The 20,486-nt window shown below is 35.7% G+C and overlaps 2 protein-coding genes across 13 annotated transcripts in view; both read right to left on the reverse strand.

Annotated features, from left to right (window-relative positions):
- Positions 1-882: 882 nt before the first annotated feature.
- Positions 883-20,486, reverse strand: part of Rho-6 (serine protease rhomboid 6) — a 122,278-nt gene continuing 102,674 nt past the window's right edge. For 7 of the 12 annotated variants that reach the window (XM_083039495.1, XM_083039498.1, XM_083039493.1 and 4 more), the window contains 4 exons: positions 9,313-9,569; positions 2,443-2,613; positions 1,822-1,977; positions 883-1,341 (listed from right to left, as the gene is read on the reverse strand). In XM_083039495.1, the coding sequence (XP_082895621.1) occupies positions 1,021-1,341; positions 1,822-1,977; positions 2,443-2,613; positions 9,313-9,569 (905 nt within the window). In that variant the 3' untranslated portion in view covers positions 883-1,020. Of the gene's footprint in view, positions 1,342-1,821; positions 1,978-2,442; positions 2,614-9,312; positions 9,573-20,486 lie in introns of all 12 variants that reach the window. The other 5 variants (XM_083039494.1, XM_083039499.1, XM_083039491.1 and 2 more) reach the window with 1 other exon arrangement.
- On the reverse strand, positions 10,602-12,408 carry LOC145936149 (uncharacterized). Its single transcript, XM_083038050.1, has one exon. The coding sequence runs from the start codon at positions 12,132-12,134 to the stop codon at positions 10,782-10,784; it is 1,353 nt and encodes a 450-aa protein (XP_082894176.1). The 5' UTR covers positions 12,135-12,408; the 3' UTR covers positions 10,602-10,781.

Consider the following 20,486-nt stretch of genomic DNA (forward strand, 5'->3'; position numbering starts at 1 on the left):
TAGAAAGGTGAAGGTATCTCCTCCCTCCCATTGTCCTCTCAACATTGCCAGCGATGTACTAGCATTAATATACTCGAAATCGTGATTCTTACCACGCGAACCATAACAATATATCCTGTGTGTGTTTCCCTATCTTTATTTAAATAAATTCCCTTTTCACATTCTATATTAATAAAATTTCGCATTCATTACCATCGCTGGACTCAACTTACCTGCGTGCATCGCATCAATAGACATCGGTTTCGACCACCTTAAATTGTATTAATAATTTTTCTTATTCCTATTATGACACACACGTCACACTTTCATAAGTCTCTTCTTTTTCGCCAATACAGCGAGATTGACATGATTAACGAGAAATCATTACGAATCGCGTATCGTTAAATATTATTCATGTACAATTTAATCCTTATTCGAAAAGTTGCAATCGGCAGTTTTAAATGTCTCTGACCTGTCCGTAAAAAAGTCGCAACGTTTACCCCAGTAATGTCTCTGTAATATCAAATTTATCAAAGTACGCGAAGAGTCACAATTTTATATCCACTTCCAAGTATATCATCATTCTACCGCACATTCCATCGAGCGACTCCACAAGAGTCTGGAGATCCTAAATGGCAGCGAGTGACATGAACGAGTTCGACGAATTTTGTCGATCTTTGGTATTATATTTTCTCTCTTTCTCTCGTCGACTTACTGAACGAGAATTTTCACTCAAGTCTCTTTAGAAGCATCTCGACGTACCGATCATGCGATTCCCTTTCCGGAGTAAAAACTTTCGCGCATCTGCCGAAATCGCGCGATCGCGTTTTTTTTTTCGTAACAGACGAGATTTGATTGCACAAGATCCCTACGATATTTGAAAGCGGAAAGATTCACCTGGCAGATCGATGCTCAGATCCCAAAAGATCTTCTTCTTCCAGTTGTCACGAGCCTCTACTCGAACACACTCTCGGCGGCCTCCCGGATCTTGACGATCAGGAAGGACCGTCTGCAGAGCTTGACGAGCATCTCGATCCTTTGTCAGGACGGCTTCCTGAGCTGCGGCAGAGCGATCAGGTAAACGTTGCCGAGGACGGCGCCGACGATCAGCAGCATCACGCTCACGGCCGACAGCAGCCGCGCGTATCGCACGAATCTGCGGCCCCGGGCGTCCTTCTTGCTCTGATTCGGGAACACGGCCAGGCCCAGAAGCGGACCCGCCAGTGCGCCCGCGACGTGAGCCGCCCAGCCGACCCGGCCGCATCCCAACAACGCCGGGATGGGCAGCGACGCGACGTCCGCGCCGGCCAGCAGCAACACGGCGCCGAGACGCCAGCCGGCGTAGCGCAGCTCGCCGTGGCACTGAAACGAACGAGAAACCAAAGAATGCCACACGATCGGCTCTCCTTTTACTCGAAGGGGGAAAAATTCAAGCAAAGGGTCTCAAAATTATGCACCCCCACGCGTATATACGCAAGCTAAGTCTGTAAATTGATAAAAACATAGATGATTCTGTTGCTTTTTTTAAGCAGTTGATGTAGTGAAAAACCTTGCTCGTACGTGTGTATATGTGCGTAAATATTTTATCCAGATTTTTATTACTGTCACATATATTTTCCGCGACTCGCTATTATTAAGATGCACGAGAATATCTCGAGCGAGACATTTCTTGCGCTAACGCTTTTTAATGTAGCATCTTTTGTAGTCTTTCTTCGTTATTTTTCTTTCTTTTTTTTGGTGTCGCAGTACGCAACGTTACGCGGACTTTTAGCGGGCAAGTCGGTTTTATGTCAGTTGAGATTCGTGTTCTCAGAGATTGAGAAACTTTTTCGTCGCGCTTACCAGGTAAAGGTGAGCAAGATGACTCGTGAGCAGTGCGTAAACGCCTGCCGAAGCGCCGACCAAGTAAAGACTGGGTTGCAGAAGCGACGCACCCAGGGCGCCGCAAACTCCGCCACCCAGATAGATTGTCGCAACCCCTATTCGTCCTTGTTCCACCTGCACTCATAATTTTTCCGTGTCTTGTATAAAAAAAAAACTCTTATCCACAAGCATGCGAAATTACGACCCCTCATTTAAATTGGCGAAAATATTCTGAGATGCGATAAAATGATAGAAATCTTATTTGAGAATTTTATTTAATCATCGTGTACTAAACTGCATGGTAAAATTAATCAAATTTTCTTTTATATTTTATTGTAATAGATATTATTATTTTTATTATGATAAATATTAATAAGAGAAATTCTTATAAAATTCTTTCCATACCATATTCTCCTACGATTACCATGATTTTCAGGGTAAACTCTAAGAGAATTCTCTCTGTGCAATAAACGAATGTTATGTGATATAATCGCGGAGAAAAAGGCTCGCAATCGAGAGGAGAGGACTTCTCTTTCCCTTAAACGCGTCTCAACATCGACCAGCTGAACGACGTTCCCGCAATTTACTTGATTGGCTCACCTCGAGTGGAGTGGCCAGGACCAGCTGAATGACCACGTTGAGTGCGAGGTGAAGGGCGTTCGAGTGCAATAGCATGTAGGAGGCGAACCTCCAGCCCTGCACCCTCTGACGGGGATCGTAGACCAGCCATCTCCGTAACGTCGCCTCGTCTCCCAGGCAGTGGACGGTTATCTGTTACGAGTGAAAGCACGTTTAACGCGCGTCTCTCACCTCTGTCGTGGAATATTATGCGGAGAAGCAGTACAGCGAAAGAGAACGCAATATTCAAGAACACGGAAATAATTATATGCCGCCATGGACAGACGTGCCAGAGACGCTGGAAATGAAATTAATTGCGATTGACGATGTCTCCGTTAAACGACACAGCCGCAATATTGAAATATTCGGTATGTATTTACGTACACCAAATATATAATTTGAGCACATATATACATACAATATATACCTCTATAAAAATTGGCCTCCATTTTATAAATTAAAAAAAATTGTTAATTATTATTCTAGCAGCCCCCTGAAGAGTTCTATATGTTTTTTACGCAATTTCTCTCGCTATAATTTAATATCAATTTTATTATTTATATATTTGTATTGAGTAGTAATATATATAAAAGTTTCATCGTTAAAATAATTTTTATTATTGCGACTTAGTACTTTGTGGTAATTTTGTTAATATCATTTGTGTTTTAACACATATATATGTTTACATTGTATTTGTTTTCGACATCACCTACAGATTTCTGGCATTTCCCCAGAGAAAAGTGGTTTAGTAACTAGATTTGTTGTATATATTTTGGAAGTTAAATAAAGATACAGAAGTACACAAATTAAACACTATCTCAGACTCTGTGAAAGCACTGGTGCGCCAGTTATTTCCGTAACAAAACTTAATTCTTTAGAAAATAAAGTGATCTTCTGGTTCTCTCCGTCTTGAGATGGAAAACGTGTTACGTCTTTATCGTCGAGGAAATCTTATAGAAAAAAACACTTGTTTTCTTTCAGTTAAATCACGTTACATAAAATCTAAGATAACTGCTAAATCGACCACGTGGCGGTCTTCATTTAAAAAATTCTATGAATATAATATACTTTTAAAAGATACTTTTAGACAAGAGTATCTCAACCCTCTTTTTTACTTTTAATAAAAAAAGAACTGTTTATGATAAATAAAAATACACTACGTATTAATTTTGACATAATTAAACTGTGCAATTTTCTAAAATGCATGATACAACTTAATCGTGGTGCTTAATTAATATTTTCTTTACATAAAACTAACTCTTTCTCTCTTTTAAATATTGAGCTAAAATTTAATAAATTTGTCTAAACGATAAAGTCTCTCCAAACGTTCATAAATTCATATCGATTACTTTGTCACAATACGTGATAAACTGTACAATAACGCATAATACATAATATCGTATAACGCCTTGCGATTGAGCTATACCAAACACGATCAATCGCATTATCGATCACAATGATTTACGAAGAGATCCAGCGAGCCTATTAAGCGGTCCCCGTGTATGTTCATCATCGATATCGGATGTTCCGTTCAATATTAATCGCGTGTGGCCCGCAAAATATTTGTCACGCGGACATAGTCGAGGCGCGCAATTTATCAGCGCGTTTAATAACTTGCTCATCCGATTACATCCGGAATTTATCGTAACCGTAATAAAGAATGGCGAATGAATGTACAAAGCGCGCGCGCACACAGGAGTCACCCCGAAATAATACCTTAACGATTATCGCTTTTTTTTCTCCTCCTGTACCGCGACGTTGCACCGTGGGGACATTCTCGCCCGGTAAATCACACGTGTCAGCAGGTGCGCCGCTCTTTCGGACGCGGAGTGCCCGGTTGGATACCTCTCTCTACGCCCGGCCATCCCCATTTTCCGACATTCCCAGTTTTTTACGACCTCTCCGTCTAGATTTCTGCGCCGTTCGTGCTTAATGCGCTTTTACGCTCTCCATCTCCGGACGGCTATCTCCTGCTGGACGCTTAAAACGCAGCAGCGTTCACCTCGCGGCAGATGATCGTTTCATTTGTCACATCTGTCGCGCGGCAATATTTTAATTTGACAATGTGTCTGTGTCGACACACGTAGAGTCGAATGAGATTGATTAAAGTTCGCGAATGTGAAATTATGCCGTTGTTATTAACTCTGGAATTTAAAATTTACTTTTACGATACTTTATTCATAAGCGATGAGTAAGAATATTTTCCTCTCAAATATTTGACCTATGATGTATGTTTTAAGATTCACTAAACGCGCGGGTATGAAATAGTTGACACTGTTAGACAAATAGAATAAAATAATTTTCCAACGATAAAATGATCAATTATGTTACCATAAACATGAAAAACATGTGACAGATATTCAAAAATAATAATTGTAAATAATAAGTGTTTCTAAAGAAATTATATAGCTATTTATTTTATGTGAACCCACTGCGTTATATTCCAGTCTAATGACGATTCAATTGTGTCACTCTAAATTTCCTCGCAAATGAGAATGAAGGGAGGATTATTCGAGCGAGAGGCGAACAACATCCGGATCGTTATTGTTAGCGCGCCATGTGTCAGCCTGACGCGATCACAGTAGTGATTTCGTCCAATACGACGTTCTAATTCTGAATTCTAAGCAAATGTTTGCAGCAGCCCGTATAATTGGTTGTATGACGTGTGCATGTGTTTATCTATGTGTATGTATGTATGTATGTGTGTATGTATAGAGCACAAACTCGGAACTCTGGTCGAAGTTCGTAATTATAGAGATGTCCGCATCCCCTGCAACGTAGGAATTTCATTTTCCTAAGGTACGAGAAAAGAACGTAATATCCCGTAGTATTCACGTAATGCGGTGCAAATATCGACATTCGCGGCACGCTGGAATATATCGTGCGAAGAAATTTGATTAGCATTTGAAGCATAATTTTGCAATTTTGCGTTATTAATTAAATCTAAGTATAACATGACTTTAATATAATATTTTTTAAATAAGAAGAAAAAAATAAATATCGACAAATTATTTTTATAGAGTTTATAAGTGCATATTTTACTCATTTGTACAAAGATAAATATTTTAAATGAATATATATTGTATATTATATATAAAATATTTATAAAATTGTATACATTTGATGCAATTATTAGAAAAATTAAAACAATTTCTTAAGATACAAAAAAAATAAAAGAAATACAAGAGCGTTAGTTAAGTTACGTAAGAAAGCTTACAATTATTTTTTACTCTATAATTTTTATTATTTCTTTTATTCTCAAATACCACGACATATTACGGTATTGAAGAGAGAGAGAGAGAGAAAGAGAATGCAAATATCCACGGTTTACCAAAAAGTTTGACCGAACCGGGAAACCTGTTTGGAATGATCGCCGTGTCAGACAGCAAGCGGTACACAAATCACAGTGGTTCGTTTTACGAGTTTCAGCTATCGTCTACTCGGAGTGCAATAAAGTGGGACACGAGGTTCCAAGTTGAATCTCGATATTTCTCGTAAAAGCGAGAGATACGTTCACGTCACGTAAAGTTAAATATAAAGAAGACTTTGTTTCACATCGAATCCGAAAAACTGCAAATATATGCGCTTGGTTCACGATTCGATAGTTTCCTCATCAAATCGTGTCTTGTATCTTTTTATAAGAATAATCATATGGTCAATGAATTGGACCTATGATCTATTATTATTATTTGATGCGTTTTTCCGTCAATAAAAATGTCAAAACATCTTTAATTTTGTTATTTTGTTACGAGCCGGGAATTACATTAAATACACAGTACAAGTGTTTAATATTTCAAGTAATATCAATTTATTATTTAAGTATGTATTTTGAGCATATTTTTAGATCATAGAGTTTATAAATAGTAATGCAATGAATAGATTATATCATCGTTCATCTTCTTATACCTATTCTTCCATTTCTACATGTTTTCCTTGAGCTTTCCTTCCTTTTTTTAATCTAAAAATCGAAGAAACAATATTTTCCAAACATATTCATATCACTGAACACTATTGCGTTAATCCTGACGCTAAATATCTATTTCCGGTGATCTAAAGAATGTTACGAGAGTGGAATTCACTGTTCTCATTCTCCCATTTTGCTTCTCATTTCGAGATCATTACACATTAACAACCATATCCATCCATTCATTTTCATTCTCCCCATGCCATCTACCTTTAGCTTGGCGGCCTGTCATGTTAAGGGCAGAAACGGAGTTTCGGGCTCGTCTGCGTGTATAAGGAATGAATTTAATTTTAAGTCTATGCATTTGAAGCGCAAATTAACGCTCCGTCATATCATTACAGAACTTGTATGAAATTCACGAGAGCAATCATTCTTCTACATAACTATATTACTGGTACTTACATATAATCATACAATTATATATCAATTTCGATTAAGTTTAAATTTTCTGGAACAAAATAAAATGAAAATCATCAATTCTCTAAATAAGTTAAAAAAACTCTAAGTAAAGTTTTCAAAACAAAGTAAATATCGAAATACACATAAAATCATAGACATTTATTTTTATGCGGATTATTTATAAATCCTATTTTGAAAATCAGGAATGTAATGGCTATCGTTTTTCCATCTATTGCTCTGTACACTTTCCGTTGCATTTTGGATGCAAAGTTCTTTAAATTTCGAAGAACGATTCGTGAATCGCGTCGAGGCGATAAATATTGCGGCTCGTTCCTTTTTATCGCGCAAAACGGTGCCGATGCTCTCCATTTCCACCCTTATAGTGCGAAGCACTTCAGCGTGTATTCTCAAACGTGTATATATATAAACACGCTGTCTCGTATATTACAAATTATATCTTCCACTCGCAACAGCGAGTTTTCACCAGACAATACTGCCGCGATAAAGTTGAAATTCACGGACTGTATAGCCGTGAATTAGTAGCCAGCTTTAATTCCGCGGTTTTAGGTTTACAAACTTTAGTGTACGAGTCTCTTCGTTTGCGAATGATTCTTCCGCAAGTAAAATTTTGGCTCGGACATTATTAATTATTATATATGCGAACCTAGAAAAATCAATCTTTTTTCCGAATATTTTTTGAGCATTTTATTTAGCTAGAAAACACGTGTTAAATTTTTCTCTCTTTCTCTCTCTCATTTCTTTATCTATACAAGCTTATATGAAAATAACTCGCTAAATCACTTTGAAAATCATTCATGGCACGTTTTTCATTTAGATGACATTTTACATATAGGTACATCATTAAATTAGAAATTATTTAATATTTTAAAATGTTTTTATCAAAAAATTTATCTACTATTCTAATAATCACTATTTTATTTTATATAAATTTATATTAAATTTTTTTTGCATATGACAAATCGTAAAAATTTAGAGATTTGATAATACTTTTTGGCTGATAAGGGAAGTCTACTTTTTTTATATTCTCCTATCATTTCTACAAATTTTCACATTTTCTTATTCAGGATTATCGGATTTAGGAGCATGAGATATAGCATCTAGTTTTATTATATAAATATTCCAACGTGTCTGTGAACTAATATTTCGTTTCGCGCACTAAAATCGTCATATTCTGTCAATTATTAATAATTATTATACATTATTCCAAGAAGCGTCATATAATGTGATATATTCATCGTGAATTACTACATATAAAATACGTAAATTTAAAAATTTTTGGTGACGCAATTCAACCTATATCTTTCATAAATCGTTTACTAATATAATCTTTCTCTATAATATTACATTTCTCACCGACTTTAGCTTTAATAAAATTAAGTTGAAATAATAAATTTTTTTTTAGAATCCGTACAGCAATCCGCATAGAAGTTATTACTTTCAAATGGATTTTTTTTTTCAAATGCCATCTACAGAGAATTACATTCATTTATCGCCTCGAGCTAAATTTCAGTATTTTATATCAACCAATACGGTAATAATATTAAAATCAAACCTATTGCTTTTACGGAAGAATTAATTATTCTTCGAAATCGCATAATCATAACGTTATTGCTTCAATAATACTAATTAAGATTTAAAATAACATTTATGATACATGCAGTATACTAAATACTAAATTGCAAACTCCATGTAATGGAAAAATTCTCTTTGATCTCGTTCCGCGGCGACTTGTTAAAAAAAAAAAAGGAATCAAAAAAGAATGCGGCTAAGTGATTAACTTTCGTCGTATTCCGCGGTAAACGAGTAAGAAATTGCGGCGTAACTTTGCGGTTTTAAATTTGCGCATTTTTATTGCGCGTACCCGGTCGCTGCTTATTCATTTTCCGACTGAAATGCAAAACGAAGGGCGCACGCGCTTTCGAGATTATTATCGAGCGAACAAGCCACGAGAGAAGAGATTCCCGCACTTTTTGGAGTTTTCGTCATCAGGTGTCTCTCGGGATATCGTTCCGGGATATTCTCCGGTGAATTCGCGCGTATAATTGGGAAGGATTCCCATTGCACTTTCCTTTCGTCCTCGCTCGAGAACTCAACACGACACGGTTGGTTCTGTTAATGAGAAATCCTCAAGCTTACGCTTCGCGACCATTTTTTCTTTCCGCTCGACTTGTAACCACCGGTATGTCTGTAATATATCTCGCGTTCTAAGATAAGAGAATTTTACTTTCCAGCTAGAACAGCAGTTGTTCGAGCGTAATAGAAATATTAATATGAAGACGTCGTCGAGAAATAGCAAAGATAAATCTGATTCAAGAGAAAAAATACGGCGGTGTTTTTTTTATGTCATCTCGCAATTATGTAATTATTTTTCACATCCGGCATTCGCTCACGTCAATGATGCCGATGCAGATAATTATTATGTCATCTCGTAATTACGTAATTATTTTTCACATCCGTCAGTCACTCACCTCGATGATGCTGATGCAGATCATGAGGTAGGGCGGTCGTATCCGGAAGCTCGGCTTCCTGGATGAATACCTGGGCGTTGGTCTAGGTGTGACTCCATCGTCACGCTTTTTTTTATAGGAGGACGTGACAATGATCGGCGATTCCGGGGAATAGGGCGAGCCGGGTCCGGAATACGTCGCGTCCGTCGAATCTGACGAGATCGTCGACAAAGTCGGCGAATTTTCCAACAACGCTGCCTCGGCGTCCATTTTGGTATCTGCTTAAACAGATAAAGAAAGTCGAAATCGTTAATGCAAATTTTGATGCACTCGCATAAAATATAAATAAAAAAATTATATTTTAAAATATATATCATACGCGACGTATTACAAGGATTAAACGCGGAATATAATTTAAAAAACGTATATGTTAAAATGTATGTTCAACGAATTATTTTGAGAGCTCTATAAAAATATAGAGCTTTATTCGAAACTTGAAATCTTTTCTAAAGTGAACAGAAATAATTGCATGTTGCAGTGTTGTCTTATAAATAAAAAATATGATTGATTGATATAATATAATCTTGATTTAATATTATCATTTTAATTTAATAACTCTTAAAGCTGCATCCTATACGATAGAAAACGTCTACGTAATAGGATCAAAGAAGTGCATTACGTGTTGTTTATCCGGACAAGAGAATCTGCGAAAATGCGGCAGGAGGAAGTTTTCTGGCAAAAGAACAAGACGGGAGGAAGGGAAAAAAGAGAGAGGGAGAGTCCGAATAAGTCGAGAAAGTAGGGAGTTCAATCGGACAACTCTACGAAAAGAACTCGTTTTTATATAAAGTTCCTCTTCCATCTAACGACAATCACCGAGCCATGACACGTCGTCCTACTATCCAAAGATTACGATTCTCTCGTTCTCCTACAGTTCGCGCGCTATTGTAGTAATAAAGTCGCCTTTCGGCGATTCACAGTCTACAGTCTACAGATATCGCCGGCTTTCCTCGGCTGCTCCTATGGAAGGCCTGCCTCTATAATTCAGCCGCAAATCCCATAATGGCGCGAAAGACGTGTTTCGTGGAGCAATTTGCAGAATGCCATGTATGCCTGAATACACTTACACGTGCAAGTTTAATCTCGAAACGATGCGTATTTGTATTGGGAATTTGTCACGTATAAAATATAAAATATAAAAGAAAGAAGATGATATTTGCGGATCATCAGTAAGCGAATTAATAATTAATGATACATTCAATTACAAATTATTATTATTTCACATTTTAAACAAATAATTTTGTGTGTGTATGTGTAAGATAAACAGATTTTTATTTATTTGTCAAAGTATGAAATATAAAATTTGTGTACACGGTAATATTATCGATAAATATTGTTATCTCATTAGTCTGTTTTGTGATAAAAATACAATTGTACGATACATAAATTTATTATTCTTCCTGCACACAATGAATTCCAAGTTATTCGTGTTATATCTCGTAACTACCCTCGTCAGTATCTAAATAAACGTCAGATTTACGGACAATTTTCTTGATTTTAGCGCCTCCGGTATGCTCAAAATAGACAATCGGTTCACAATGATCAATTATAAAATGCGTTCCCTCAGGACATCCAACCGTACGAACTTCCTCATAATAAGAGTGTTTCGGGTCCCTGAGATTCCCTGCCTCGCCAAGAAAGACTTGCGGTAATAAAGCTACGCCATCCAAACCCAGTTTTGCGAGCTTTATCGAAGGAAACAGGCTTCTTCGAGCATTTGGCTGTTGCTTGGAATCAGGAAATGTTCGAAGGGAAGGTTTAGAAGATCTTCGCGCCGCTTCAGACTTTCTTGATGAAATCTGATCGGTTACGTGCGCAGTTTCAGGATGCTGCAAATGCTGCGTTTCCGAAGACTGTCTTAGATCGACCGTATGTTCGTGATCAGAATGTTCAGATTTATGTTTTGGCGATACTTTACGACCTCTTCTTTGCGACTGTCTTCTATGCAAAAAATTTTCAAATTTCGAATTTTGTTGTGATTTGTCTGAATTGTCTAAATGAACGTACGTATATTTAGGCCTCTTTGTCGGTATTTGGATTTCATGCGAATTCGAATGCGAATTTTGCTCTTCATCATTCAATAACTGTCTTAAACTGGCCGCAGATCCGCTGTTCGAGGATTGAGACCTCCTTGCCGCGTATCTGTTGTTCGAGGATTGAGATCTCCTTGCCGCGTATCCGCCATTCGAGGATTGAGACCTTCTTGCCGCATATTCGCTATTCGAGGATTGAGATCTCCTTGCCGGCACTTTGGTTACAGGTGAATCAGAATCCGAATGCTGCGCTCTACGATTTAACTGTCTTAAATTGGCCGAGTATCCGCTATTCGAGAATTGTGACTCGTCTGAATCATCTAAATGGTTGCTGTACGTATATTTAGGCCTCTTTATCGGTATTTGGCTTTCATGCGAATTCGAATACAAATTTTGCTCTCCATCGTTCAATAACTGTCTTAACTTAGCCGCGTATCCGCTATTCGAGGATTGAGACCTCCTTGCCGGCACTTTGGTTACAGCTGAATCAGAATCCGAATGCTGCGCTCTACGACTCGACAACTGCCTTGCATTGGCATCGTCATCATCCGAATCCTGCGTATTATAATCCGAATATTCTTCTAGATCATCATCGTAAACGTTTTCCAACGAATCCTTCTCTGGTAATATTCCGAGTATGAGATCGGATGTCGAATGATGTTTTTGGCCGTCCTCGGCTAGCAAAATTTCGCAGTGAAATTGAATCACCATCAGCAACAAAAAAGCTCGAATAGCTCGTTGGGATTCCATGATAATTGTTGAAATTATTTGGAGAAAAATCTGGACCGAACTGCTTCGCGCTATGTTCCGCTTCAACTGCCGCGAAGCGATTTTAGCCGGGTTTTTAAATCTGAATCGTAAAAGATATCGATTTTATATAGCTGATAAAAACCGCGCCGATGGATCACGATATCAGCTATAAATAATACCTGCAGCGATGAGTGACTCTATACAAGATTGCATGTCTGCAATTACATCTGGCGCTTTAATATTCGTTTATTAATTTCACGCTGGCATTATCTCGTCAACGCTTCAAGTATGGTTTAGGAGTTAATTGTTTTATTATTAATGGTGCGTTTCATTGTGTTTTCAATCATTACTTTCGCGATCATTGGCGACATATTTTTACATATCATATATATCAAAGTATGCATAATTGCATAAAATAAAAAGAAAGATTAATTCTTCGAAGTTGCAGTTACCGCAATCGAATTAAAGCCACCTAGTCGATTATTCCCTATAGTTGACCTATATGGTTTAAAACTCGATCTCACGCGTGCTGCACCGAAATGACCTGCGACGAACAAGGGAGAGAGAGCAAACGGTGTTGCACCGAAATCGCTGGTTTTCGTGGGCATCCGCCAGTTTCGTGGTGTGGCACAGGAACCGAAACTTGGCGAGCCAACAATTCAGCGGCAAATTCTAGGATGACCCGAAAACACGAGCCGAACAAAGGAGCACTAACCGTCGGACAAAGAGATCGCGAGAAGTGAATGCCACACACAGAATAGAGAAGAGGGAGGCACGCGTTCTCTCGTCGTCCACGGCATTCTACGGTAGTCCAGACGGCATGCATATCGCGCCCATATTCGTCTCTTGCACTATGCCCGCTTCTGTCGAATAAACTCATTTATTGATGCACCGTGAATGCGTATGCAATGTCCGCCCGATGAATATGTGCATACATAACAATGTGTACTGCTGCATTCGCGTACTTTGCACCGTAAAATGAATGCTTACGAGCTCGTTGAGTCGTATAAAAAATATTTTACTTTTTTTCTGAGGTCTGCCATTGTCTCTTTTTGACACAACATGATATTACAATAGATTTAAATTCATAGTTATTCTTCAAGTCATTCGAATAGCTGTGGAAAGCTTGTGCACGCACGAGTTAACTTCGCAACATTCTCTTTAAATCAAATTTTTTTTCTTTTACTCTTCTAGCTAATTGTTAAACTATAATAAGATAGAAATGTTATTCCTCTCTCTCTTTTCATTATGAAATCATGATTAAATTTTTAGTACAAATAAATCATTAGAGCGATAGCCGTAGTTTTCTTTTTTTCTTCTGTACGGCAGCCGTAGTTCACATATTCTTTTTTTTTTCTTTTTTTTTAACAACATTTTCCGTATTTTACATCAAATTTTTTTTCATCCTTTCTCTCTTTCTCTTTCTCTACAGAAAAATTTTAAATTATAATAAAATAGTCTTTTTTTTAAAATCATCTTAAGCTATCCTTAAATTACAAAATACCACTGAATAAAACTACTAGAAATAATTTATATTATTTCAAAATTTTAAAATATTTTAAAATATATTAATTTATATTATTTATCATTATTGTATATCTATTTTCATTATACACATAAATACATGTTTTTATGCGAATATATAGCGAAATAAAAAAAAAAGAGAAAAGGAGACAGTCATTTATGTCGAGAAAAAGTTAGTCTTCTTTTCTTTAATACAGTAGTGTTGCTGCACGAGCCAACTGTATAACGCTCGGCGCAGCTTCTGGCAAGGGTATTATTATAGCTCCTTGCATTATTGCCTTGGATTAACTTGCGCGGAGTGCCCACGTAAAAAGCTGTAATTTCTAGTTAACTCGCGCGCGCAGATGCTTTCCACAGCTATTCGAGTGATTTGAATAACTGTGGACCTAAATCTGTTGTGTCAGAAAGATGTTTCATAATTCTTCATCATACATATTGTAATTAAGAGCTATCGCCGAATCATTTTTTTTTCTCTCGGAACAAACCCTCACTGATACAAATTTTTTACAGTACAGATTGTAGATCATTACACATTGATATTTTTCTCTGAAAAAAGTTAAAATTCCAAAGTGTTAAAATGTAATCCTACATAATTTTTCTATTTCTCTATCATGTTTTTTTACAAAAATTATTTTTTCTATAGGCTGCAACGTTATATTTCTTTAAATTAAAAAAATTATTTACTAGTTCAATCTATTTCTGAATCGAATAATTTAAAGCGTTACGACAAAAAGTATGAATTGAATGAACTGTATCTTTTGATACCATTTTAATTACAATCTTATGCACGACTTCTATTTTCATAAACAGAGAAGAAAAATATAATTAAGTAATATTAACCTCCTAATGCAATAGATTCTTCATATCTTTATGCTTTAGATCTTTAAGGTTTCTCGTTTCAGCAAAAAAGATGATTAGCAGCGTATTACTCAGGAAGGACGCAGGTCGCGAAGCCGCGAAAGCGGAAGCGTGCAATGCATTTTCGACCGCAGGTCAATGAATGTTCATTCGCGGTTATCTGACTGCGTGAACGCGTGCGGTGAGAGTGCGTGCGTGCGTGACGTAAAATCTACGACGGCCGTATTTCCGTGTTTACAACCATGGCGAGAATGACATCGTAAATGATAATTCGCCCGCCGCGCCGCCGAGTATAATTCAGAAATATCAATTCTGAATGGGGAAATAGATCGTCGTGCCAGAGCACGATGATATTAACTCGCTGTACTCCGTGTTTGGGAGCAGTGCTTTGTGCTCTGTACTTCCGTCGTTTCGTTAAATTTACGCGATATTGCGCGGCGCGACGCAAGATAGAATAAGATTGTACTAACTGTAAATAATCCAGATAATTATGACTGAATAATTTTATTAGACACTCACGATCAAATGCAAAAGATTATATTTAATATTGTTATATTCAAATGTTACTAAAATATAAAGTGATTGAAACTAATTTGCATTTTTATTGAGATAAATATTTATATTTTTCATGTTATCGTTTTAGAATTTTTTTTCTTTATAAAATATATCTTTGTATTATCATATTAAAGTAGGTATTTGATTTCTTTTAGCTTACGATAAAAAAGAACGCATTAGATCATTTATTTTATAAGCTTTTCTCTCTCTTTCTCTTAGTGCAAAATAAAATAAAATATTAAATTATCGCAATCCTCGGCTCATCAAATCGCTTTTTTTTCGATAATTATTGAATTATACGCTACCGTGGAAAGATGAAAATTACATGCATAACCGCGACGTATTGTCGATCTCGATCATTCTCGAATATGCGAAAATCCGCATTACTATGTACGCTCGTTGAATATGAAGTATATTTTCGCGGCGACGTAGTTTGGCAAGTTGAGTCGTGCGGTGGGCGTTAATCGCCGACGAAACTTCGACTTCATCGGAATACGCGCGCGGCAGCCGAGGGATCCGAGGTTCGGCTTAATGAAGCATTGACGTGTCCGGCAAAACCGTGTACCTGTCCGCGTGTAATTAACGTAACGCCGCCATTGGTTCGTGGGTCGCGCAAATCAAGCGGTACGCCGAGAGCGAACCCCGAGAGCGAAGCCCCAGCGCAGTAATTAGAGGCTCGCGCGGCGTAAAGAACAATGGAGTAGAGGTGTGCGCTCGCGTTATCTCCGTACCTGTCGATATTTGTGGCCGCCCAAGACGCGGCTCGAATATCGATGGGCTTGGATGACCTGGGTAGAACGTATAGAACTTCCGGAATTATCGCTCGTATAATGGAGGAGAGAAATCCGTCGGGCGGTAGCTTGATCTACCGTTAGCGCACAAATTCTCTCTTGTACTACACGTCTCTTTGCGGAACTTTCAACTGATTTGAAAATCTTTTACACACATCTCGAATTTTTGATATAAATATATAATATTTGCGAAAATAATTCTATATTATTTAAAAAGCTAGTAATAAATATTTTGGCATAAACTACTTTGGTTACGAATATTGCTTATTCATTTCGCCCCTTGATTGTAGAAATATTGCAAAATCTTTTACCATTAAAGTTTAGTCAACAAAGAATGTAGAGGATTTAACAAATAATCGCAACATATAATCGCACATTGAATATTTTCTCGGTCAATATTTAATTGCGACAGGAGTGACAAATGCACAATTGAAAGCATATTTATCATACTGATAGCTAACGCAGGCATTGTCGGAGATTGAAGTAGGATTTCATTAATCCATCAGATCATATAGGAAGATAATATTGACTAATTAATTTGGCATTACTGACGATTGTGTCCTTCGTCTATGTGATAATTCTAAATTACGTATATAGAGAACTAATTGAATTATGCAATGATTTCTCGATGTGAAGCCGCTGATCGCCATGGAAATGCATCTTTCATCAAATATATCGCGTATATCCTCGTTTAAAATAATCACCGAATTTATTCAACGTATCTCGTATTCCGTGTGTCGCATGTTTTCAATCATCTTGTACGAGAGAAATATTTGAATATGTACTCGTCAGCAAACAGGGATTGGGGGCGACTTCTTTTCGTGAGTTTGCAACGTCGAAAGTTTCGCGAGGAGTCGAGCTCGCATCATTAATTATTCCACGGTAGCGTGAATACCAGTTACATACCTACGATTGGCTCATTAATTTTCAGCGACATCATATTGACTTTCTGTCGAGAAACCTTGATATCCCAAAATCCCGACGACATTACCGGCGATCGTACAGTGAACGTGTGTCAAAATGCGGCGTCGCTGTCTGGTCGGCTACAAATCACAACTGTGTGTGTACGTATGTGTGCGTGTTGTGTCCTAAAATAATCTCCGAATTTATCGCGACTGTGTAGTGTCGTTCAGGAAAAAAAAAAAACATTGCAAAATGATCGATTGTTTCAAGGAGAACGGGAACGAGAAACGAAACGCCAGGCCATCATCTCGTGAAGATTTTCACGATCTTGGAAACGGCTACATTGTTATGTATTTACGTATGCGATACAAAATCACATGGTTACAAAATCATAGTAAAGTGCGATATACACAAGGTATTCGCAGATAAAACTGTTATCTGTCCGCGCGAAATACTTTATATACGTATAATATCACGCGGTGTATCAAAATAAAATTTGATACATTATATACAATCTCGGACATGCGAAGCAGCATACGAGCACGAATTGCGCGAGAGAATAATTTCGTCATTTTACAAGCGAGATACTCAAAACGTCCATAGCACGCCTTGTTATTTCACAACAAAAATCGAGAATCAAAAGATACAATGATAACAAATAATAATATAAAATTAAAATAATTAAAACTAAATTACCGAATCTAAATATATTGAATATTTTATTAATTCTCTGTCGCGGATTCAAATAATAATAAAATATGTCACATTTTACTGTTATCGTTTATATTATTAATTTGTGACATTTACATAATTAATTTTCCTTCCAATCTCTCTTCATTTCATTAACACGCGTTTTTACTCGTATAATTAGCAGAATGTCATTGCAATTTCCTGAAAATAAAATTTATGCCAGAATGTATACATATAATAATTAAAATATAAGAAAACTGAGATATTAAAATTATGATTCATTAAACGGTCGAGTGTGAATATAGTTTTGAATATTAAATTCATGAACGTAAGGTCATTGAATTCATGTACATATCTTCGTCGAAGCACGAAAATTAATTGCTAAACGCAAAACTCGAAAAAGGTATCAAAGTTGCATCCTTTGTCGTTCCACTTACGTGAGCATTTTGAAAGTAATCAACTTTGTTTGAAGCAGGGTTTAATTACATTAAATCGACTTCATGGAAAAAATTACCCATGTTAACAGATTCCTTAAACCGTCGACTATATGCTAAAGCTGATTAAAGAGGGTGTGTGTTCATGTGTTCAATACATTTTAGAAATTTCCTCAAAACCTTGTTTGCACGATATAATGGAAATATATTGATACATATTAAGATAAATATCTCGTGAAAATCTTCTGATCGATAATAATTAAATCATTTCGATTAAATAACCAGTGTTGTAACAATATGACAAAATTAAAATGGATAATATCGATAGACTCTATCAGAGATAGCAGATCAAAACAAATATTAATTTTCCTTCCATTAATAAAATTAAAATCGTATACATTAATTATCATCTATAATAATAAATCTATATACTAATATCTGTATTATATATGTGTGTATATATGTAATAAACACTATTTATAATTATACATATATGTATAGGTTATTATTATAGATAAAATTAAATAATAATTGCACATTAGAAAAGCATTAGATTAACATTCTATACGGTTTTTCCATTGAAGCTAAAACAAAACTATATTATACTCGGCTGTATACACGTTCATTTGTTTCCTGCACTGAGTAATTTATCTCTCTGCAGTGTCAAAGATATTACAGAAAATAACTCTCGCTGTTACGCATCTGCAGAAATTTATTAAACATATTTCTCTACGAACAATGTAAGATGCTGTTTCGGCATAAAGCGCGTAAATTATTCAGTAAATCGCTGAAGAATAATTCAACGCATTGCTGCGACGCATACAGAAATACATTCCACTTCTGTGCTTTATTTATGTGCTGTCTGTTTAATTAAAGCATGTTCAGGCTCGAAAACGTGAAATGTAATGAAAAATCTTAATATAAATTCTTTCTCGTGTTAATCTGCATTTTGACCAAACTCCATAATTAATTATTCCGTCTCTGAGTTTTAATTTAATGCGTTGTGTTTCCCAAATTGCAGATTAAATTTTAACAACCAATCGATTATTCAATATAGAGATATAATTTTGATAATCTTTTAAGCACTCGTCTATGAAAAAAAAGATATGTACAATATACATATATGTAATTATAATTTTAATATTATTTTCAATAATTATAATTTTAATACTATTTCCAAAAAAAAAAAAAAGAAAAGCTTTATAATATAATAAAATATACAAACAAAATCTTATATAATATGTATTATATACCTATATATATTATAAATGTATATAATATTTATGGAATTTATATAATAATATTGAATATATAATTTAATTAAACGCATTGAAATTTATTTATGTGCTGTCTAATTAAAGCATGTTCAGACTCGAAAACGTGAAATGTAATGAAATTAATATCGTTATAATATTAAAACAATAAAATGCAATAACTTTTTATAAATATCAAACATCGATAGAATTCCTAACATGGCATATTCCTAACGAGACATGCGTGTAATGCAAACTTTTACGCCGTGTCATATCATAATTCATTGTTACGTACGAATGCCCGAATTAAATCGTTAACAATTTTACGACGTCAAGCCATGTTGCAATAACATCGGTTTCATTCTCTCGGAGACATATATACATATATGAAACATACTATTGGATTTAAGATGGTGCGATTTATGTGTATGAAAATTCACATGCATTTCGTTAAAAGGCTGTATTGAGATTTCTAAAAATATTGCAGCTTTTTAAAAAAGTTTTCATTTGGTATAATATAATTATTTGTATATCTGACAATTTTTATGAGTAAACGGACAAACTTTCGTATAATTTATATATTCGCAATTTCTCTCTTTCTCTCTCTCTCTCTTATAATTTATCATTTCTTGTCTTGTGCCACTCTTTTTCCATTATTTCACATTTGCCACGTGAGCGTGCATATAGAATTGAGTAAAACGAAAGTTTCATTGTATAATTACATCTATCACATTATGCAATATGCAAATCGCACTTATTGGAAAATTAATATTATAAATATATATATTATATTTTAATCGTTTAAAATTTTATAAATTAATTATATTATTATAATAAAGTTTATATTATAAAAGGATCTGATGTAAAACACACACAGTGATACGTATATGCAACGAATATTTCGTAACGAATAAATCGCGAGAGATTATTTCAATATAATTCTGATTATCCTATTAAAAACCAATCGTTTAATATATTATATAAATTACCATCTATTCGTTAAATCAATCTAGAAACAAAATATTCATATTTCTATGCACATTTTTCTGTGAACTAATAATGACGATAAAATATTTTAACAACAAAGGAGAGTAAAATATTTCATACAAATATTTTTCTTTCTATCAAATACCAAGGTTTTCTAGACCTTGCACCGTTAATCGTTACAATTGCACAATTGGAAGACTGCTCTTCCGGCGTTTATGGAGTCACGCTGCCTCGAAATTAATCTACGCATAATTGTAAATTGCAATTACATGAAATCTCGCGCACCGACGTTATGCTCGTTAGGCTATTTCGGATAAGTTAGAGCGATAAAAAGAAAAGCCATTTGCTTGTAACGAG

This window comes from Prenolepis imparis, unplaced genomic scaffold, assembly GCF_030444845.1.
Source record: "Prenolepis imparis isolate NDT839.2.m4 unplaced genomic scaffold, iyPreImpa1.0 SCAF_5, whole genome shotgun sequence".
NCBI classification, from domain to species: Eukaryota; Metazoa; Arthropoda; class Insecta; order Hymenoptera; family Formicidae; genus Prenolepis; species Prenolepis imparis.